Raw genomic sequence first — 22,374 nt, 5'->3', positions numbered from 1 at the left:
GTAAGAAAATCAAAAAATACCTTGAGACAAATGAAAATGGAAACATAACAGTTCAAAATCTATGGGATGGGGCAAAAAGCAGTTCTTAAAGAGAATTTTATAGCAATACAAGCTACCACAGGGAACAAGAAATATCTCAAATAAATAATCTAATCTCACACCAGAAAGAACTAGAAAAAGAAGTACAAATAAAACCCAAAATTAGTAGAAGGAAGGAAATCATATAGATCGGAGCAAAAATAAAGGAAATAGAGAATTTTTAAAAAAACAATAGAACAGTGAAAATGAGATATGAACTTTTGATAAGGTAAACCAACATTGATAAACATTAGCCAAACTAAAAAAAATAGCCCAAATCAATGAAATCTGAAATGTAAAAGAGTAAGTTACAACCAACACCACAGAATTACAAAGGATCATAAGATATTACTGCAAACAATTATACATCAATTAAATTGACAACCTAGAAAAAATGGACAAATTCCTAGAAATGTATAATTTTCCAAGACTGAACCAAGAAGAAATAGAAAATATGAACAGAACAATTACAGTAATGAAGTTGAATCAGTAATTTTAAAACTCCCAACAAATAAAAGTGCAGAACCAGATGGACTCAGAGTTGAATTCTACCAAATATTTAAAGAAGCATCAACACCTAATCTTCTCAAACTTATTACCAAAAAGTTGAAGAGCAAGGAACACTTCTGAACTCATTCTATGAGGCCAGCATCACCCTGTTACCAAAACCAAACAAAGACATCACAAAAAAGAGAAAATTATAGGCCAGTATCAATGATGAACATGGATGTAAAAATCCTCAACAAAATATTAGCAAACTGAAGTCAACAATACCTTGAAAGGATCATATACCATGATCAAGTGGGATATATCTCAGGGAATCAGGAATGGTTCAATATTTGCAAATCAAACTATGTGACAAATCACATTAACAAACTGAAGAATAAAAATTATATGATCTTTTCAGTAGATGCAGAAAAAGCTCTTGACAAAATTCAACATAGATTTGTGATTAAAAGTTCTGAACAAAGTAGGTATAGAGGGGACATACCTCAACATAATAAAGGTCTTATATGACAAATCCAAGCCAACATCATATTCAATAATGAAAAACTGAAAACCTTTCTTCCTGAACAAGACAAGTATGCCCACTCTCACAACTTTTATACAGTAAAGTATTGGAAGTCCTAGCCACAGAAATCAGACACACACAAAAAAGTTTTTAAAGAATCCAAGCTGGAAAAAAATAAGAAAAATTGTCGCTCTTTGCAAATGACAAGATACTATACATAAAAAATCCTAAAGATGCCACAAAAGAAAACTACTAGAACTTATCAATGAATTTGTTAATATTGCAAGACACAAAATTAATATACAGAAATCAGTTGCATTTCTATACACTAAAAACAAACTGTCAGAAAGAGAAATTAATAAAACAATCCCATTTACAGTTGTATCAAAAAGAATAAAATACCTAAGAATAAATCTAACTAAGGAGGAAAAAGACCCATATTCAGAAAACTATGACACTGAGAATAGAAATTGAAGATGACACAGATGGAAAAATATATAATGCTTATGGGTTGGAAGAACTGATATTGTTAAATGACAATGGTACTCAGTCAGTCTGCAGATTCAATGTAATTTCTATCAAAATACCAATGACATTTTTCACAGAACTAGAACAAATAATTCTAAAATTTGTATGGAAATACAAAAGACCCAGAATAGCCAAAATAACTTTGAGAAAAAGGAACAAAACTGGAGGTATCAGGCTCCCTGATTTTAAACCATACTACAAAGCTACAGTAATTCAAAACAGTATGGTACTGGCAGAAAACAGACACAAAAGTCAATGGAACAGAATAAAGAGCCCAGAATTAAGCCCACAGTCATATGGTCTATTAATCTACAAAAAAGAAGAATGAAAATACAATGTGGAAAAGATAAATGGTGTTGGGTAAACTGGACAGAAGAATCAAATTGGACTAATTTTTCACACCATATGAAAAGTAAAATCAAAATGGATTAAAGACTTAAATATAAGACCTGAAATTGTAAAACTTTTAGAAGACTTAGCTAATATGCTTTTTGTCATTGGTTTTAGCAATATGTTTTTGGACATGTGTCCTTAGGCAAGGGAAACAAAAGCAAAAATAAACAAATGGGACTACATCAAACTAAAAAGTTTTGCACAACAAAGGAAACTATCAACAAAATAAAAAAGCTCTCTACTGAATGGGAGAAGATATTTGCAAACCATTTATCCAAAAAGGGTTAATATCCAAAATATACAAAGAACACTTACAATTCAACATCAACAAAACAAAAACACAATTTAAAATCTGGGAGAGGACCTAGGTAGACACTTTTAAAGAAGACATACATATGGCCACCAGGCAAAGGAAAAGATGCTAATCATCAGGGAAATGCAAATAAAAATCACAGTGAGATATCACCTCACACCTGTCAGAATGGCTATTATCTAAATATCAACAAATAACAAGTGCTTCCAAGAATGTGGAGAAAATGGAACCCTAAATCACTGTTGGAGAGAATGTAAATTGGTGCAGCCATTATGGAAAACAGTATGAAAATTCCTCAAAAAATTAAAAATAGAACTATCAAATGACCCAGAAATTCCACTCCTGGATGTTTATCTGAAGAAAACAAAAACACTAATAAGAAAAGATTCATGCACCTCTATGTTCACTGCAGTTTTATTACAATAGCCAAAATATGGAAGCAACCTCAGTGCCCATCAATGAATGAATGGATAAAGAAGATATGGCATATGCATACAATGGAATATTACTCAGCCATAAAAAAGAATGAAATCTGCCATTTGGGACAACATGGATGGACCTAGAAGGTATCATGCTATATGAAATGTCAGAGAGAGAAAGACAGATACTGTATGATTTCACTTTTATGTGGAAGCTAAAAAGCAAAACAAATGACTGAATATAACAAAACAAAACCAGCATTATGTATACTGTGAACAAACAGGTGGTTGCCAGAGAGGAGTTTGTTGGGGGGAGGAGAAATACTTGAAGGAGATTAAGATGCACAAACTTCTAGTTACAGAATAAATGAATTATGATTATGAAATGTACAGTGTGGGTGGGCAATATTGTCAATAATTATGTAATATCTTTGTATGATGACATATGGTAACTATGCTTATCATGGTGATTATTTTGAAATGTATAGCAATATCAAATCACTACTGGGTATGACAGGAGCTAACATAGTGTTGTAGGTCAAATATACCTCAAAAGTGAACAAACACAGTAAAAGAGATCAGATTTGTGGCTTTACCAGAGAGGAGTGGGGAAAGCAGGAATTAGACGGATGTAGTCAAAAGGTACAAACTAATAGTTATAAAGTAAATAAGTACTGGGAATGTAATGTACAACATGAAAAATATAATTAGCACTGCTGTATGTTATACATGAAAGTTGTTAGGAGAGTAAACCCTAAGAGTTCTCGTCACAAGAAAAAAAATTTTTCTGTTTCTTTAACTTTGTATTTATATGAGATGTTCACTAAACTTATTGTGGTAATTATTTCATGGTGTAAGTCCAACCACTATACTGTTCACCTTAAACTTATACAGTGCTGTATGTCAATTATATGTCAATAACACTGGAAGAAATAAAAACTATCTTAGTGTAGCTTTATTATTTATTGTAGTGCTAAGTTTGACTAGGAGTTAACAGGTCTGGACTCTACTTTCAGTGCCAACACTGTCTTACTGCTCCCACTAGCAAAGCACTCTATCTTACTCTGGACTCAATTTTACCCTCCATAAATTTGTCAGAGAAGAGCATGTTTAGACTTTGCATGGAGTTACATTATGTGGATAAATAAGATAAGTTAATTGAAAGAATTTTGAAATGTTAGAATGAGACTCATTTACCTATATCCCAAGTTAATATAATCACTGTGTAATATTTTTAAAGGAATGGTCAATTGGAAGTTTTTAAAAAGGAAAAACCACAATGAGATATCACCTCTCACCTGTCATAGTGGCTATTATCCAAATGTCAACAAATAACAAGTGCTTGCAAGAATGTGGAGAAGGGCTTCCCTGGTGGTGCATTGGTTGAGAGTCCGCCTGCTGATGCAAGGGACACGAGTTCGTGCCCCGGTCCGGGAAGATCCCACATGCCGTGGAGTGGCTGGACCCGTGAACCATGGCCGCTGAGCCTGCGTGTCCGGAGCCTGTGCTCCACAATGGGAGAAGTCACAGCAGTGAGAGGCCTGCATACCGAAAAAAAAAACAAAACAAAACAAACAAAAAAAAAGAATGTGGAGAAAACGGAACCCTCAGTCACTGTTGGTGGGAATGTAAATTGGTACAACCACTGTGGAGAACAGTATGGAGGTTCCTTAAACCACTAAAACTAGAACTACCATATAATCCAACAGTCCCACTCCTGGGCGTATATCTGGAGAAAACCTTAGTTCAAAAAGATACATGCACCCCAATGTTCATTGAAGCACTATTTACAATAGTCAAGACATGGAAGCAACCTAATGTCCATCAACAGAGGAATGGATAAAGAAGATGTGGTACATATATAAAATAGAATATCCATAAAAAAAGAATGAAATAATACCATTTGCAGCAACATGGATGGACCTAGAGATTATCATACTAAGTGAAGTCAGTCAGAGAAAGAAACATCATATGATATCACTTATATGTGGACTCTAAAAATATGATACAAATGAACTTATCTACAAAACAGAAACAGACTCACAGACTTCTAAAACAAACTTCTGGTTACCAAAGGAGAAAGATGGGGCACGGGGATAAATTAGGAGTTTGAGATTAACATATATACACTACTATACATAAAATAGATAATCAGCGAGGACCTACTGTATAGCACAAGGAACTACTCAATATTCTATAATAACCAGTATGGGGAAAAGAATCTGAAAAAGAATGGATATATGTATATGTACAACTGAACTACTTTGCTGTATACCTGAAACTAACACAACATTGTAAATCAACTATACCCCGATATAAAATAAAAATTAAATTAATAAACTGAGCAAGTAAGAATAAAATCTTTTATGACGCAAAATACTACAACAGTCATTCATAAGGGTAAATATAGATTGCTCACATTATAAGAATTCTTAGTACTACCAACTTATTTTCAGATAATATTTTTATCCATTAAGAACTTTTGACAAGGAATGATTCTTTTTTTCTCTTTAGTGTAAAGATGATTATCATTGCTTGTGCAATGATCTTACATTTTTCAAACATTGTTTATTCTTGCACTCACTGACTTTTTGACTTTGCCTTTTCTCTGTCATAATGGTTCCTTTCACCCCCAACCCATCTCTTATCCTGAATAACTTGGACTTGCTATTAACATTTACCTGTCTTAGGAAAATGAATGGTTTTTAGGGAAAAAGTGATAAGTTTGGCTCCACTGTGCCTTCCAAATAAAGTCTAAACGTTTAGTTTTGGACTTCAAAAGTTTGTCTTAACCTACTGCTTCAGCCTTAACTCTCACTCTTACCTCATTCTATAATGGTATCCAATAGTTGGAAACATGTTGATCCTGATCATAATTTCCTTGTATCTAAACCTTTGATTATGTTGTTCTCCATATTCACTTGTTGAAATTCTGCCCATCTTTAAGTACCATCTCATCCATGAAGGTTTAGTGGTCGTCCCACTGTAAACTTTTTCCCTCTCTGGACTTCAACACCTTTTTGGATTCACCTTTCTTATGGCATCTAGCCTATTGTTTTATATTACTTTTATATTACTGTGGCTTTTGTTTGCTTATTCAGTTTTTATTTTCTTTTTCTTTTATTCTCTGTGTGTATCTCTTTTGAAAAAACTTTAAGCTTGTTGTGTTCTACTTATTATATTCACAACAGAATCTAGGAGATTTTTCTAGGGCAATAAGAAGCAGCCCATAAAAGTTGTTGAATTAAATTGAATTGGTGGACCACTTTTTTAGATATGACTATCAAACTGAACATTTCATGGAACTGGACAAGCATAAATCTCCAGTATTAGTGTACTAGAAAATTGTCTTTAACTATGACTGGAAGTGAAGAGTCAAGCTGTTTGACAAATAAATGACAAACAAATACTTTCTAAATGTGAGTTTAGAAACTATGACTGGATGGGAAGAGTCAAGCTGTTTGACAAATGACAAACAAATATTTTCTAAATGTGAGTTTAGAAAATATGTATTGTTAGAAATCAGTAACCAGATATCACAGAAACATGGAATTATGACTGTTGTTCTACAAAGCTAAAAACTTGATTTATGTGTATGACACATAGGATTTAAATCTTATTGAGAGTCTACAAAACATTAAAGGAGTGCTCCAGAATTAGGCAGATTTTTAAAACAGAAAGAGTAAATCCTGCATGTTTGAATAAAAACTTGTTTTATGCAGTTCCTTTAGCCTTTTGTTTAGGAAAAAAAATCAACTTTGAACAAATATTTTCCAGTAGCACCAAGAACAACTTTGCTTTTTTAAAATTATTATAATAGCGTGAAGGTATTTTCTCCTGAGAAATAATATTTCCTAGTATTTGGAATGTAATGAAGGCCACATCTCTACAAAGAATGAAGGCATTTAATATGAGCTCAGTCATTGATAGGCTTCCTGAGTCTTTAAAATTTGTGTCCATTTTTTTCTCATCTCACCTGCCCATATGATTCACATTATATATTTTCTTCTTAGATTATTAAAACGAGAAGAAAGTTTCACATTCATTCCTCGGTCCCGTGAAGAGCTTCCAGACAACTTTCCAAAGGAAATCTCTGGGGTCTGCTACTTCCTGGAGGTAAGAACTGGTCCTAAGCAGCCAAAGCCTTCTCTTTCTTCATCGAGAATAAAAAAAGTTTCCTACAACATTGGCACAATGTTCCTCCGGGAGACAAGCCTCTGAGACCTGCTACAGATCAAAGACTCCTCCAAAAAGCACAAGCCCAGAACATGGATCATGACAGGAGAATGGAAAGATTGTTTATCTTTCACTGCTCTGTGGAGAAAAAGCAGTGGAATTTCTGTTATGTCAGGCAATAATCCTAGAAAAAGGAGGGTGATGACTGTCAATAAAAAACTGGAGGGCAAAGGGGAAATAAGATGTATTCATTCTTATGAGTGTTTTTGGTCATATATATATTATGTATAATATATATATGTATTCTAATTAATTACAAGTGTGAGGCCCCTTTCAAAACTAACCAATAAATAGATTCCGTGTTTTCTTGTTTGTCACACATACAGCTATCTTTCTCTATATATTTGTATCACTTTTGAGATCCAGTTTTGATTAAATATTCCTACATTTAGTGAGTGGGTATGAAAGGAATATTTTCTAATTTTGTTTTTCTGAACAGACATTTCATACATATATCATGGCAGTGTGGTAAACTTCCCAACAGGAAAAACTGTAACTTGGCAAAATATTTTAGGGATATTACCTATTTTTATACATATCTCTTCTAGATAATTTCACACAGCATTATTAGATTTTCACAATCTGCTACTGTATAGTTGGTATATTATGTAATTCCAACATATTAATTGAATATAGTTTCACTTATTTAGAGAGATAAGTGCTTAGATTGAAAATACACATAACCTAGGATTTCAGATGCTGAGAAAGCATAGTATATCTGCTTAGTAAATATAGCTTTTAGATTTGATTAATGTAGCATAGAATCCAGAGGAAATGGCGTCTCCTAATAGCAAATGTATGTATCTGTAACCAAGATTAACGAAAGGTCTTTTTGCTATCTTCTAAGAAATATCAGTGAAAATAAAATGATTTGCTACATTGCACCCTTTCAACTTAGCACTTCTAAATATAGGTAGTTTTTACAATGTGCTAAATTCTAATAAACAACATCCTACTAAATGACATGTAAGTCCACCCCCCTGCCCCTGTCACCTTCTTCAACGGATGCTTCCTAAGGACTAACTGCCCCTCATGGGAGCAAATCACTAGATACTTGCATTAGTGAGAAAAAGGTGTAGGATATTTTGCCAAGAACGTTGTTTATTCTTTCATAATAAAAACAAGGAAAAAAACTGTACTTTATGGATTTGAGATTTTTTTTAATGTTCTTCTGCAGTTTATTTGATGTGGCTTTTAAATTCAGTGAATCACCTTCATTAACACTGAAGTATGTCTAACCTTCAGACCTAGTAATCACCAAAGTTACAGATAGGCTTCCATTGCTTGTTCTGCTAAATGAAAACCTGTTCCCATTAAGTAACAGTGCATGAAAATATTATTACAGACTCACCCTGAAATTAGAAGCACAATGTGTCCAGGGTTTCTTATTTTGGATCAGATATAGAATCTAAGTTTCTCTTGAGGTTAATGAGTTGGAAACATTTGTTTCCTTGAAACCTTGTGGTGGCCATTTTCTTACTCCGATAGGTACACTCATTGGTAGCTTATGTCTACTGAATACAATATACTTTTTCTGGTTAGGGATTTTGGCTGCATTAGAATTTGGTTATGAAATAACTCAGTTAAGTAACAGATTAACTAGTGTCCAATGTAGTCTGTGAGGATTAATTAGTGTTTTTAAGTTCTCTAAGTATACAGCTAGAAAATATTTTTAGATTGCAGATTATTTGTTATAATCATGATCATTTTTATAATTGTTGAACTCTTTCTCTCTCTGGGGCTTAAGAGGACACTAATGCAACACTTTGCATGTGGAAACGGGACCTAGACCTGAATCCTTGCCTGTCCCTCCCTTCCTTGGGTCTAGGTTTCTGTTTTTAACCACATGTGGGCAAGAAGGCCAGGGTGTTTATAGGAGGCTGTGGAGGCTGAGGACAAGGTTCTCATGGGAATAATTACCCACAAAAGAATTTCTTTAGGGGGCTGAGAGATTAACTCACTTCTCTCACAGGGAATAGAGGGTAGGCTTACAGTCAGTGTGGAAAGAACAGGCTCTGGGAGTACTTCAATCCTCCTGCTGAGAATAGGAAATACCTCAGCTATGCTGATGGGCTTCTTATAGCACAGGAGCATGGGGAGAGAACCAAACTCACTGAAGTCATTTATGCTTATTCTGCACAGTAAGTTAAGCTTATTGTGATATAGTAAATTATGTGTTTTAATCGTAAACAATGTGTTTTTTAACCATAAGGCTGAAAGGGACTTCCAGGAATCATCCAATCTAATTCTCTACTTTTTGTAAAGATTTGTCTAAGCAACTATTCTAAACATATGGTTATTCTCTCCATACTTAAAAATACCTGTGGGAAGCATATTTTAAAAGCATCCTTGACAATCCACTTCATTATCTAGTACTTGGTGATAGGGTTTGGGATAAGAATTGTATATACATTCAATTTGTCAGAAAAATAAGCTCTTTCTTAGTTTATATGATTTTATTTGGAGAAGAGTAGCTATTTACATTGTCACAAATGTCACAATGAATATGCCAGAGATCTATTAAATATCACAAACAGGATGTAAACTACATTTTTCATAGAATATAATCTAGATGTATCTTTGAAGGTATAGTCTGAGGCAATGGTCTGATCTATTACCATTTTGCCAACCTAGTACAGTTGACTTATTATAGCTACACTATTCCTATATGTATTTGCAAAATACGGTATAAAATGGCATTTCATTCTAGCTGCAGTCATAGAATTTAGAGGCTGTGAAAAAGCATTGCATTTTTATATGTCCTATAGAGTACAATACATGTATCCTCCATTAGGAATTTTGATTGTAATAATGGGTGGCTGTTGGTATTTCATTTGACTAATATCTATACGGTATTCTCATGTACAAACTATTAACATACATCATGCATTTTAGCATGGCAGATTAAATGGAATTTAAATGGATGTCCCTTTAGAAATCAAGCGTTATTTAATTGAGGAAATGGCTCTAACCCACTCTAAAATGGATACTTTAAGATCCAATTTGGCACATATAGACCCTCTGATTCAGTATTCATTCCAGCAACTGATTTGAAGAAGTTACTTTATGACTACCCATCAGTACCAAAGCTTCATGTTGGCATCAGTATCATTTTGATGGAATGTCATTGTTTACAAATAAATGAGTTATATAACGAAGTCAGAAACCCCCATATGTACCCAAAATATACTGCACAGTATGTGCACCTTAATAAATAGGTAACAGCCATAATAAAAAGAATAATACTCAATGCCTGAAGAACACATATAGTTGGGGCTCTTGGCTTTGTAGTGTTGGGTAGAGAAGGGAAAGAAGAAACAGCTTCTAGTTAACAGTTTGGTCCAACTGTCTAAAATCTGCCTTGATATTCATCTCTTCTTTTATATTTCAAATAGTTTTGATTTCCCTTTTAATACTTCATTATGTGTGGAATCCAGTGAGCTGTGTATGACCTATTGTGACTCTGAGACAGGCACTGATGCCTGAGACTTGATAGTGGGTTTGTGGATTCAGTGCTTCAAATATGAACTCTCGGGGTCTCACACTGTTCTTATCCAGTGACAATAGTAAGGGGAACATAGTGTTTTATTGTGAAAGTGCAAAATTGTATGCCTCTCCAGGAAAAACAGAACATAGGACAGAAAATAGGACAACAAATAAAGCAAAATCTCATTCACAAGTGCAGGAAGTCTTAATCTGGTGAATTCCTCCAAAGAGTTAAGCAATAAAGCAAAATTAAATTGATAGATACAAAAGGCAAAATCACAGAGAATTTGGAAAACTGCCAGGCTGTATTTATCCTACAGAATCATATTGATACCAGTTGAAATGGTGTATTTGAGGTTGTGAGGTATGAAGAGGGAGCTCAAGATTATCACCATTATTAAATATATTTTTTGAAGGCTCCTTGGGTTCCTGACTTGCTGAGGGCAAGTTTATGGATCATCAGAGCAGAGAGTAAAACTTCTACATCTTGTCATGCATTTTAAGCACAACTTAACCAATGCTCAGACCCTCTCCTACTCTATACTGTCACTGGAAACCATCTCACCAAGTCAAGTTTGGCTCTGTCAAACACCATTCCCTCTGTAGCATTGAACCTAACATGGTCATAGAAAGAGTTGTTGATGCCTGTTTCAGGCAGATTGCAAGACCCACACAACTCTAGGCCCAAGTAACAAAGCACTGCTGAAGTGAACTAACCATTCTCAGTTGTGCTAGGGCATTGCTTGCATCTGTAGCTTCTCTCTGCTTTCTTCAAAATACTATCTGCCTCCAAGCATTTAGTACAACCTCAGTAAATGTTCCTTCAGAATGAGTTACACATGGCTCTGAATAGGCTCTGGGGGTCACCAGATGTCTTTCAGCCAACAGTACCTAGAAACTCAAGTCCGAGAACCAAGCCCCATATTGTAGCCTAGGTATTTCTATTATTAAACTATAGATCTTCAGCTACAAAAATTATGTCATTTCAGAGGCTTCTATAAGCATATCTTATTAGATATAACCTGAAAAACATGATGCCCCAGAGGCTTAATTATTAAAGTTTGAGTGATGATTCTTTAAGCATAGCTCTTGATATGAATACACTTAATTTACAGCCAGCTAATTGAACATACACATAAATTGTGTTAACATGATTGAAAGAATTTTATTGTTAAATGGATAAACTGACCCCAGATGTGGACTCAATTTAAGGCTCCTCACAGTGGTAAATGAAGAACAGACACTGATATTATACACAGATTAACATAAATTTTGTCAGAGCATTTTGAGATAGTGTGCAAAATTCCTTCCTCACACTTGATTCAAACAGTTGAAACCTAAGTATTATTTTCCTGTCACCTTTCTGTTTCCTTCCTTCCTTTGTTCCTTCTTTCCTTCCTTTTTCCTTTCATAAAAGTCATTGTTCCTTCTTTCCTTCCTTCTTCCTTTCGTTAAAAAAAGTAATTGATACATTTAGAAACAGGAAGAATCACAGCTAATCTTACGTTGTAGAATAGTTTTAGTTTTACAAAGTAATAAATATTCTGTGTGTGTGTGTATGTGTGTGTTTGTGTGTGTGTGTGTTGAATGTAGATATTACATGATTAAAAGGAGTGACATTTTGGAAGGACTTGGGATGTAGAGAAGTAAAGTTTGTGTCTTTATTTATTTATTTTTCTTTTTTATAATTTGGGCTGCACTAGGTCTTCGTTGTGGCATGCGGGCTTCTCTTGTTGTGGCATGTAGGCTCCAGAGTGCTCGGGCTCAGTAGTTTCAGTACACAGCCTTCTCTCTAGCTGTGGCACGTGGGCTTAGTTACCCCACAGAATGTGAGATCTTAGTTCCCTGATCAGGGATTGAACCCACACCCCCTGCATTGAAAGGTGGATTCTTAACCACTGGGCCACCAGGGAAGTTCCTGTGTCTTATTTCTATTGTGTTGTGACCAGACCATAGCTTCAGCCATGTGCCTCATTGCCAATTCCATCCTTATTAAGAAATGATCCTGTTCAATTGTTCAACTCATCAGCTTGGCAGTACCTGACTACTTTAGGAAGCTTGGCAGTGTCTGACTACCTTAGGGACACAAATTACTGGACGTTACCTTCAGAGATTTGGATTCAGTAGATCGCAGGTGGAGGCCTAGGAATCTGTATTTAGAAAATCACTCTAGGTAATGCTAATATACAGCCAGATTTGGGAATCAATGAAGAATATTCAAATAATCCCAATTACTAGGAATAAATGCAAGTTGACTAAGATAGAAATATATTATTTCATTCATACTTATTTTGAAAAGCTAAATACTCCAGGCTTAATCACGTTATTTCTTTCACAAGTTTTAATTTTAGGTTTGGTTTCAAATTTATAGTCTGCTTTTTGAGCATAAGTCTTCAAGCTTCAAATCAACACTGATAAGCATGAGGGATGAATATTGCTCACTATAGGGCTATTAGACATACTAGGTACAGTATAACTTTCTTAGTTACTGCCAGAGCTGTGCAGTACATCACAATATTTGTTGATCCTTACCAACAAGATATGAACTATGAACGTTTGGACAGAGAAGCAAATGTCAAAGTGACAGCCTTAATCCCAAATTTTTATGTTTGAAACATCACCAACTTCATACTTAGTCTCACCCTGTACTTTTCTCATTGAATTGTACACTCATCTAAAACTTATTTCCTAGCAATATCTTATAACAACCTTTCAAGCAATAATCTAAACCATGATGATGATGCCATATGAAACTTGCACTTCTGTGCACTTCATAGAACCCTTAGGGAAACAGAGACATGTTTTATATAAGCAATAATATAGGTAGTGTGGACTTTTAAAAGATATTCACCGTTCTACTACAGTAAAATGAGCAGCAAGTGATAGATAAAAATTATCTGAGCAGATAACATGCTTAATTTCTCTCACAAGTCCTTCATTTGCACACATGCTATGAAGTAATTAATATATTTTGATCAGATTGTTTCTGATGTATAATTATTGATACCTATCATAATATGATTTCTATTCCTCTCAAAAGATTGTGTATGTATTGTTGCCCAGATTTTCAGATCTTTGTAGTATATAGTAAATAAGAGTATTTAAGGATAGATAAATGAGCAAAAGTATAGTATGGGTTGGATAAGCTGATCGAGAGTAGGCTTGGCAAAAATACAGGTGCATCTTGGGACAAGTTAATTAATTCTACTGTTGGTTTGATAAGGTCTGAGATGATGAAAGATTAAAGATAAAAAGAATTATTATCACTGTTCTCTGTGATGGCAAATGTTTAGTAAGTACAATACTATTTTGGCTTTCAGAATGTGATTGGTTGAAATTCATCTGTAGTATAATTTTAAAATGTCTGAAAATCATTATGTAGTCATATTTAAAATAACCTGTCCTCAGCCATTTTGATGATACCACTAAAGCTTGCAGGTTTTGAAATGAATAATTCATATTTTTACTTTCCTTAAAATATAATTTTAATCAAATGTGGCACAGTCAATAATAATCAGTCCTTTAATAATCAAATTACTCCTCCATCATTTAGAATCATGAATTAGGATTACAGTTAAAACTAACTAGTAGGGCTTCCCTGGTGGCGCAGTGGTTGAGAGTCCGCCTGCCAATGCAGGGGACACGGGTTCGTGCCTCGGTCCGAGAAGATCCCACGTGCCGCGGAGCGGCTGGGCCCGTGAGCCATGGCTGCTGAGCCTGCACGTCCGGAGCCTGTGCTCCGCAATGGGAGAGGCCACAAGAGTGAAACGCCCGTGTACCGCCAAAAAAAAACTAACTAGTAAATTTATGATACACTGAGGTACTTCTAATCATCTGATTATTATTTAGCAAAATCATAAAGCTTAGAATCCATTCCTAAGCCTCTAAATAAGATTACAGTTCCTATTATTGCCTAGATGTTTAAACTCTCTTCTAATCTTGAATCTGAACACAATTAGAGTCGTGGGTGGGTTTGCTAGTATTTTACCTTCCTATTACCAACAGCAAAACTTAACATCCTCCTACCCACAATTTATAAAATTCTATAAAAATCAAACAGGGCTGTTGAGTCACCGAGAAAGTGGTTTTTTTCCCACTGAGAAAGCATTTGACAGTCATCTTTATGTATATCATTGGATGCTTAACCCTTAATAAAAATGCTTTTGTTAATAAATAATAAAGAATACTTAATTTGAATCCATTAAATTATAGTGAATCTATTTTCTCAGTTAATTCATCTAGTTGCTGATCAGACCACTCTTAATATTAGACTTAAGTGCTATTGCTTATTATTTGAAAGCAGAAGAGACAAGAAAAACTAAATGGCAAGTCTAAGTAGTAGCTTGTTTCTAATTCTTTTGATACATATTTTTACAAATAAAGGAATTGGTTTATATTTAATCTTCCTCTGTGATCTTTTGGCTAGTTGGAGATAAAGAAGGGATTCTACTAAATGAATTTTTACTGTGGGCTATTAAGTGTAATTAAATATAAGTAGGACAGTAATGTATTAGTTGGGGTAAAATCAAAATTGTGCAAAATTTCTTCTTCACACCCCCGCACTCTTTAAAGACAATTCTTCCCATTTTGCTGCCTGGCAGTTAACCATCAGACTCAGAACACAGGGACAGATGGAGGGGGTGGGATGAGCAGGAAATTTAGAAGAGATTGAGCAAAGAGATTTAACTTTTTTCTTTGTGAAAGTATATATACTCCTAAAGGGAAGCAGTTTTCATAATAGACACATGTAGTTTAGTGAAAGCCAAATGACTTATTTGCTCATTTTTATTTTAAAAGGAAAAGAGAAAAAATCCCTCATGAGCTATTTTCAGTTTTCTTAGGAGGTAGCAGCAACCTCTCAGCAGGGGCACACATCAGTGAAACGGGGATTAGAAACTCACAAAGCTATATATAGAAACTCTCTGAAGGTGGCAGATAGAACTAGTCTTGGTTACTGTGATGAAGGTAAATGAAAGTGTGAGAACATCTGGGCTTAAGGAACAAAGAAGGCCAAATACCAGCCCCTCTGTATGTCACAGAAAAGCCTGCTAAAATTAGCACAAAAGAACAGACTATAGGTGTTCAAGTGATATTAAAACAAAACTTTTTTTTTTCCTTTTATAGCATGCTGGCTGAGCTAACATTCCGTGAGAAGAATACAATTTCATTTTATACATCATTTTTTTGTTCTGACATTATAGAAATTATATCATTCCCTAGTTGGAAAATTTAATCACAAAGAATGAGAAATATTCTGTATACTAGCATCTGTAAAATGGCTTTGGGGGGCTATACTCTATTCCATATTCTCCTTCACATTGTTCTCAAACTGGGCTTCAGCTGCAAGCAAAACAAGTGCTCAACTTTAGAGCAGATAAAAGCCTTTATGACTCCAGGCCTATCCATCTTATTCTGGGATGTTCCAAAGAAATGGAACTGGGGAGAGAGTTACCCCACAGCATTTGATGGTATTCTGTGGGAGAGATGAAAATGTACTCCTAGTCTTTTAAAATTAAGTGGTTAAGTAGTCTCTAATCATCATTCAAAGATGTTTTACTTATATGTAGCTAGTTAATTCTAGCAGAGTTTGTTTAGAACAGAAATTTTAAAAGGAATAAACAAACCTGAACAATTTTTAATCAGAGTTATCAGTTAGGAAACTAATTTGGGATGAAGATTTGCTGTCTTGAAAATCAACTTACTTATATCCGAAATTCAGAATGCTAAAGACTTTTGAAAATTTTCTAAAAGTATCAAGTGCTTCAGCACTGAAAAAGAATAATAATTTTGTTGATGGATTCCTTAAGGTTTTATGTCCTGGAGATAACAAAGAATTATAAATTACATTTCAATTATTTTTTTCTCTATGTTTTCCAGTTGTTGCAGGAAAGATGTAGAAGATGTCATAAATAAGGCAAAGTCACAAATTTTGGCATTGAGCCATGGTTTACAAATTTGACAACATTCTTTTACTTAAAATAATAAAACTGTTTTTAATAATATAAGGGTTAAGGATAAAAGACAAGTATACTGTATTCACATTTGGCTATGAAATGATCTAAAGCAAGAATCTCAACTTCTCTAAATAAAATCTAAAAATTTACCTTCATATCCTTTGAACAATAAATATAAATATTCCTACATATTTTCTGACTAAAAAGAAGCTATGCCTTTCCATATTTAATGAAACCTCAATTTCTAGAGCAATTCTACTTTTATTGACTCCCAAGAAGCATTCCTTTATGGTCAATATCACTAACTTTCAAGGTTGGCAAGAGAGTATGGCTTTCTTCTGAGGCTGGGATGATCTGTATAAACATATTTGTGTATAACCACTTAAAATTCCCCTGCCACTTATAAGTTTTTTTTAAAAAGTTCAATTCTCCATAGTTAAAGTGAAGCAAACTCCATGTTGGAGTGGCCAGATAGTTTATCAACAACAGGAAATCCCCCCTCCAAATTTTATTGGTATAAATTACTAGGTTAAAATCAGAGCCTAACCTTGGCTTGAAGTTTCAGATAAATTGCTTTCCTATTATTTGACTACAAAGTATTATCAAGAAGAAGAAATTAATTCTTATGTTAGATTTCATTCTAGCCAAGCAGGTCTAGATAAACTAGGTAACTTTATAATTATCTACAGTAATTCAGGAATTTTTAGAAAATTCTTTATTTTTGTTCTTGTTGTACAAAGATAATTATTAGTGAATGGTATCCAAAATTATTATCCTTATCTCTTAAATTAGCTTCAAGTATGTTACCAGGCAATTATATAATCCATCTCTCTCATTTGTCATGTAACTCAATGACCTGATATAGTGAGTACTCATTGCTTTTTCTTCTAATCCTTAAAAACACTTTTTTTTTCTGTCTAAAGAAAAATTCTCCTACTAAAATGCAAATGAATACCTGACTATAGGAAGTAACCCATTTTATAAGCATATATGAAATACTTCAGCTGGATTCAGCTGGACTGTAACAAACAAACAAAAAAAAAGACACCAAAAAAGATGACAAGAGACAGAAAAATCACACTTTGCCAACCCTGTTAACCTAGAAGAAAGCTGAAAATAGATGGTAAGACTAACTGATTATAGATTTTTTTAGCACAGTATTCATACATAATAGAATGTCATAAAATTCAGCATGTAAGAACTTTGTTAAAACAAACAAGAAAATTAAGAAATATGCTAATCAGAATAAAAAGATGTAAAGGGGCAAAAAATCTTGCATTATATATGCCCATCAGTGCAGAATTTGTTTTCTTTTGGGAAAATTTGCTACTATGTCTCTAATCAATATTTGCTTTATGATCTAATTTAGTATTAGCATAGTATAGGCCTTATGTGCAGTAAACTAATTAGTCCCTTAAGTTTGTCAGCATCCTCAGCTTCTCTTTTCCATCTCTCCCTCCTTCTTTTCCTCCCTTCTATCCTCCCTCTCTTCCTTCCCCCTTATTTCCTCCCTCCTTCCCTTTCTCCCTTCCTCCCTCCCTCACTCCCTCCCTTCCTTCCTTCCTTCCTTCCTTTTTTTTCCTTTCTTTTTCTTATGAAGTATGTGAAAAATAGTATATTATTATTATGGCTTCATGATTGAAGAGTTTGTGGATTCATGAGGTAAAGAAAATAAGGTGACTATTTAGATATAGATAATTTGGGTATAGAAATGACTGAGACAATTGAGACCTTGGCATCTATAGAGGTTTCATCAGTTAAGAGAAACATGTTTTAAAAAATAACATGTTGTTCTTTTTTACTGAATTTAAACATGTTTTCAAGAAGTATCAGGGTCACCCTTTTTGGACAATCTATTTTTTGCCCCTACAAACATCTTAATTTGGAAAAATCCTCTTATTTTCACATAGTAATTTTTTTCCTTGGGTACCAGACTGCTAAAGATTGAAATAGAAAAGAAACTTCTTCTATCTGTAGGGAAATTGTTTTCTAAAAACTACTTCCCAATAAGGCAAATACACCAACTACTACTTGATTTTACTGGCTCTTTACCTATAGATGACCAATGCACTGTCTTGCATCCTTGCATACCCTTCTGTAACTCAGTTTGGCATAGCATGGTGTTTTGGGTTCTTTTTTAAGGGTTTGAAAATGTTTCCTATCAATTTTATGTCTACAGTATTGAAAAAGCAATATACAGTGTATTCCAAATTTCTTAGCTCTATGTCTTTAGATTTTAGCATATATTCAGATCACTGTTTATAACGACAGTTTTAATTACCATGTTCCTAAATTACCATTTCTTTTAATTACCTAAATTTAATTTAATTACCTAAATTTAATTACCTAAATTACAAATTACCATGTTCCTAAATACAAAAACACAGGTTGGATCATTTTATGATAGCTATATTGAGGGATCAACCATTTACAAATCCAAATCCAAAACCATTTTTTTTACAGGGAAAATTCAATCATTTCTAGCAGAGTATATGATTCGTAGTGGAAAAGAAGTGAAATATCTTATTTAAAGGTGTAATAGTGAGGAAGACGGAAGAGTATGTTTTTCATTTTTGATACTCCTAGCACTACAATAATTTGAACAAGTCTTGAACAAGATTTAAATAATCTTTAATCTCTAAAACTGAAAATTTTATTCTTTTCTTTTTTATGTTAGTGTATTAATATTACATTCAAATTACTTAATAAGTTGTCTACATGGCATACATTGGTTTGCATTCATTAACAGAAAATTATGTAGAAATAATACAGCTTTCTTTTTTCTCTCTGGAAAGATTTGCTTCAGTAAGTCAAATACATTTGAATTTTGGTTCTTATTTCTCATTTGGACTTCTTTGTTATACACCTCAGGGATCTTCTACTATAACAAATCAGGTAGTCAGTCAAAGGAAGGGACATGAAAAATTCAGAAAAATTAAAACTTCAAAAGGGAAGACTTTCTATGTTGATCAACTTTTATTTATTCCACACTGACATTTATTTTGAAATTGTGAAAAAGTAGGCAGCTTCCATATAAATTGACACCTATGAAAATATAAATTACTTTCTTCCTGTGATTTTCAGTGTTAAGAAAACCTTTGTCTTGAAATGATAGAGAATCTTCATACTTGTTCATGAAGAAATATGACCTTCAATACCTTTACCATTTTTATTTATTGAGGGAAATGTTTTCAATAATGAATGTAAAAATGGAAGCGATATGGTTGAGGAAAACAGAAGAAATTAAGAAGAATTAAGATAACATTTGAACAGCTGTGAGCCATAGTCCCATTTTCTCCCTCTATGTTGTTGCCTCTTACTAAATTGATATCTAAGGCCTAGATTGGGAAAAATAAAAATCATTGTCTCCTTTAAGTATTTGGAGATAAGCAAAAATTATTCCAGCTGTGTGGAAACTGAGTCACATAATAATGGCAGTTTATTACTACTAAGGAAGTCATGTTAGGTTCAAATGGAAAAATTGTCCATGGACAAAAAGGCTTTCTGATTTTCTTAGAGTTGAATTAACAGCTTTAAGAAAAATAAATTTCCTGAAAAATTTGCCTTGGAAAAACTATAAAATTTTTATAACAACTACCTGTAATTACATTATGACTTTGATAATCAAGTGACAAAGCTGTTTCGTTATGCTTTTAAAATGTACCAATTAAATGCATTCTAGAAATAATACGTATCATTCCTCATTTCAAAATCAACCTACCAGAAATCTGACACTTCAGCTGTGAGTAGCCATTTTACAAAACCAAAGGTTCTCATTTCCCTAACAGTACTTTAGATAGAGACAAATACAAACAAAAACTTGCCTCCTGATTTCAATGTATAAGGTAAATAGCCAAAGCATTTCCATCAAACATTCCAGTACCATATAATAATAAATCGGTTTCCCAACGCACTTAATAAAAACACATGGTAATATCGTGCTAGGCCTTCATTCACTTCCTCTACATGGGGTACGTTTTATTTAACCAGATACCTGAATTATTTTAATGTTTTGTCCAGTTCATTTGCTGTAATCTCATGGGTCTAAATTTTTGGTTTGGCTTGCAATGTAAACAATATTGTGCATTTGCTATTTTATTATCAGATTATGCTTTGTAAATCATTACTTTTAAAAATCCAGTTATCGCAAACTTAAATTACAATGTTATCACATATCATCATGATACATAATAATATATCCATAAAGCATGGTTAAATTGCATATATTTTGAAATGTTAAGCTATTTTTTGTTTTTCAAAGATGACTGCATCTCTTAAACCTGTACCATTAATTATAAAATTTTAATTCAGTGTTTCATATTATATTTTAAGATATTTTTCTTTACTCAATAGTATAAGTTTAGAGAACATTTTTCTGATTGAAAAGATAAAATATGCCTCATTTCATTAGAATTTTAAGAATACTAGTATGTGTAAAAGTATGTAAGCACTTATAGAATTAAAAATATCCACTGTATGTACTTTACTTTTAATGTAACACTACTTTTAATTCATTGGATTGTGCTTATTTATAATTGTTCTAAATTATGCACGATGTATGTAAATAGCATGTTTCATTATGTAAAATGTCTTTGTATTTACAAACTGAAGAACAAGGAAAATTTGTATATGAAAAATGAGTGATTAAGAACCTGGGATTCTTATAAAACAAAGTGGAAATAACAGTTGTGTGTTATGTTTACATAATTCATTACAAAACTCTCTGTTTAAGCCACAGATTTATTTACCTTATAAGTGGAATCTGTCACTTATAAAATATTTAAATCAATAAATGATACCAAAAAGGAGAAGTCTATATATTCTTATCTTTTTTAACTGGTTTTTTTTTTTATGTGGTACGCGGGCCTCTCACTCTTGTGGCCTCTCACGTTGCAGAGCACAGGCTCCGGACGCGCAGGCTCGGCAGCCATGGCTCACGGGCCTAGCCACTCCGTGGCATGTGGGATCTTCCCAGACTGGGACACGAACCTGTGTCCCCTGCATCAGCAGGTGGACTCTCAACCACTGCGCCACCACAGAAGCCCTTTTTTAACATTTTTATTGGAGTATAATTGCCTTACAATGTTGTGTTAGGTTCTGCTGTATAACAAAGTGAATCAGCTATATGTATACGTATATCACCGTATCCCTTCCATCTTGCATCTCCCTCCTACCCTCCCTATCCCACACCTCTAGGTGGTCACAAAGCACTGAGCTCATCTCCCTGTGCTATGTGGCTGATCTTAGAGGAAATGGTTTCAGTTTTTCACAATTGAGAATGATGTTTGCTGTGTGTTTTTCATATATGGCCTTTATTGTTTCAAGGTAAGTTCCTTCTAGGCCTACTTTCTGGAGGGTTTTTATCATAAAAGGGTGTTGAATTTTGTTGAACGCATTTTCTGCATCTGTGGAGATGATTATTTGGTTTTCTCCTTCAATGTGTTTTTATGGTTTACCACATCGACTGATTTCCATATATTGAAGAATCCTTGCATTCCTGGGATAAACCCCACTTGATCATGGTGTATGATCCGTTTAATATGCTGTTGGAATCTGTTTCCTAGTTATTTCATTGACAATTTTTGCATCTATGTTCATCAGAGATATTGACCTGTAGTTTTGTTTGTGACATCTTTGTCTGGTTTTGGTATCAGGGTGATGGTGACCTCATAGAATGAGTTTGGGTGTGTTCTTCCCTCTGCTATATTTTGGAAGAGTTTGAGAAGGATAGGTGTTAGCTCTTCTCTAAATGTTTGATAGAATTTGCCTGTGAAACCATCTGGTCCTGGGCTTTTGTTTGTTGGAAGACTTTTAATCACAGTCTTAATTTCAGTGCTTGTGATTGGTCTGTTCATATTTTCTATTTCTTCCTGGTTCAGTCTCAGAAGGTTGTGCTTTTCTAAGAATTTGTCCATTTCTTCCAGGTTGTTCATTTTATTGGCATATGGTTGCTTG

The 22,374-nt window shown here is 33.8% G+C and overlaps 1 protein-coding gene across 2 annotated transcripts in view; it reads left to right on the top strand.

Annotated features, from left to right (window-relative positions):
• The window catches only part of GUCY1A2 (guanylate cyclase 1 soluble subunit alpha 2), a 430,852-nt gene extending 422,839 nt beyond the window's left edge, over nucleotides 1-8,013 (top strand). For both annotated transcript variants that reach the window (XM_060018020.1, XM_060018019.1), the window contains one exon: nucleotides 6,757-8,013. In XM_060018020.1, coding sequence (XP_059874003.1) covers nucleotides 6,757-6,964 — 208 coding nt within the window. In that variant the 3' untranslated portion in view covers nucleotides 6,965-8,013. The remainder of the gene's footprint in view (nucleotides 1-6,756) is intronic.
• The last annotated feature ends 14,361 nt before the right edge of the window (nucleotides 8,014-22,374 follow it).

The sequence above is a fragment of the Delphinus delphis genome, chromosome 8 (assembly GCF_949987515.2).
Source record: "Delphinus delphis chromosome 8, mDelDel1.2, whole genome shotgun sequence".
In the NCBI taxonomy this organism is placed as follows: Eukaryota; Metazoa; Chordata; class Mammalia; order Artiodactyla; family Delphinidae; genus Delphinus; species Delphinus delphis.
Note: the sequence above shows the minus strand (reverse complement) of the source record. Positions and strands in the feature narration are given on the sequence as shown.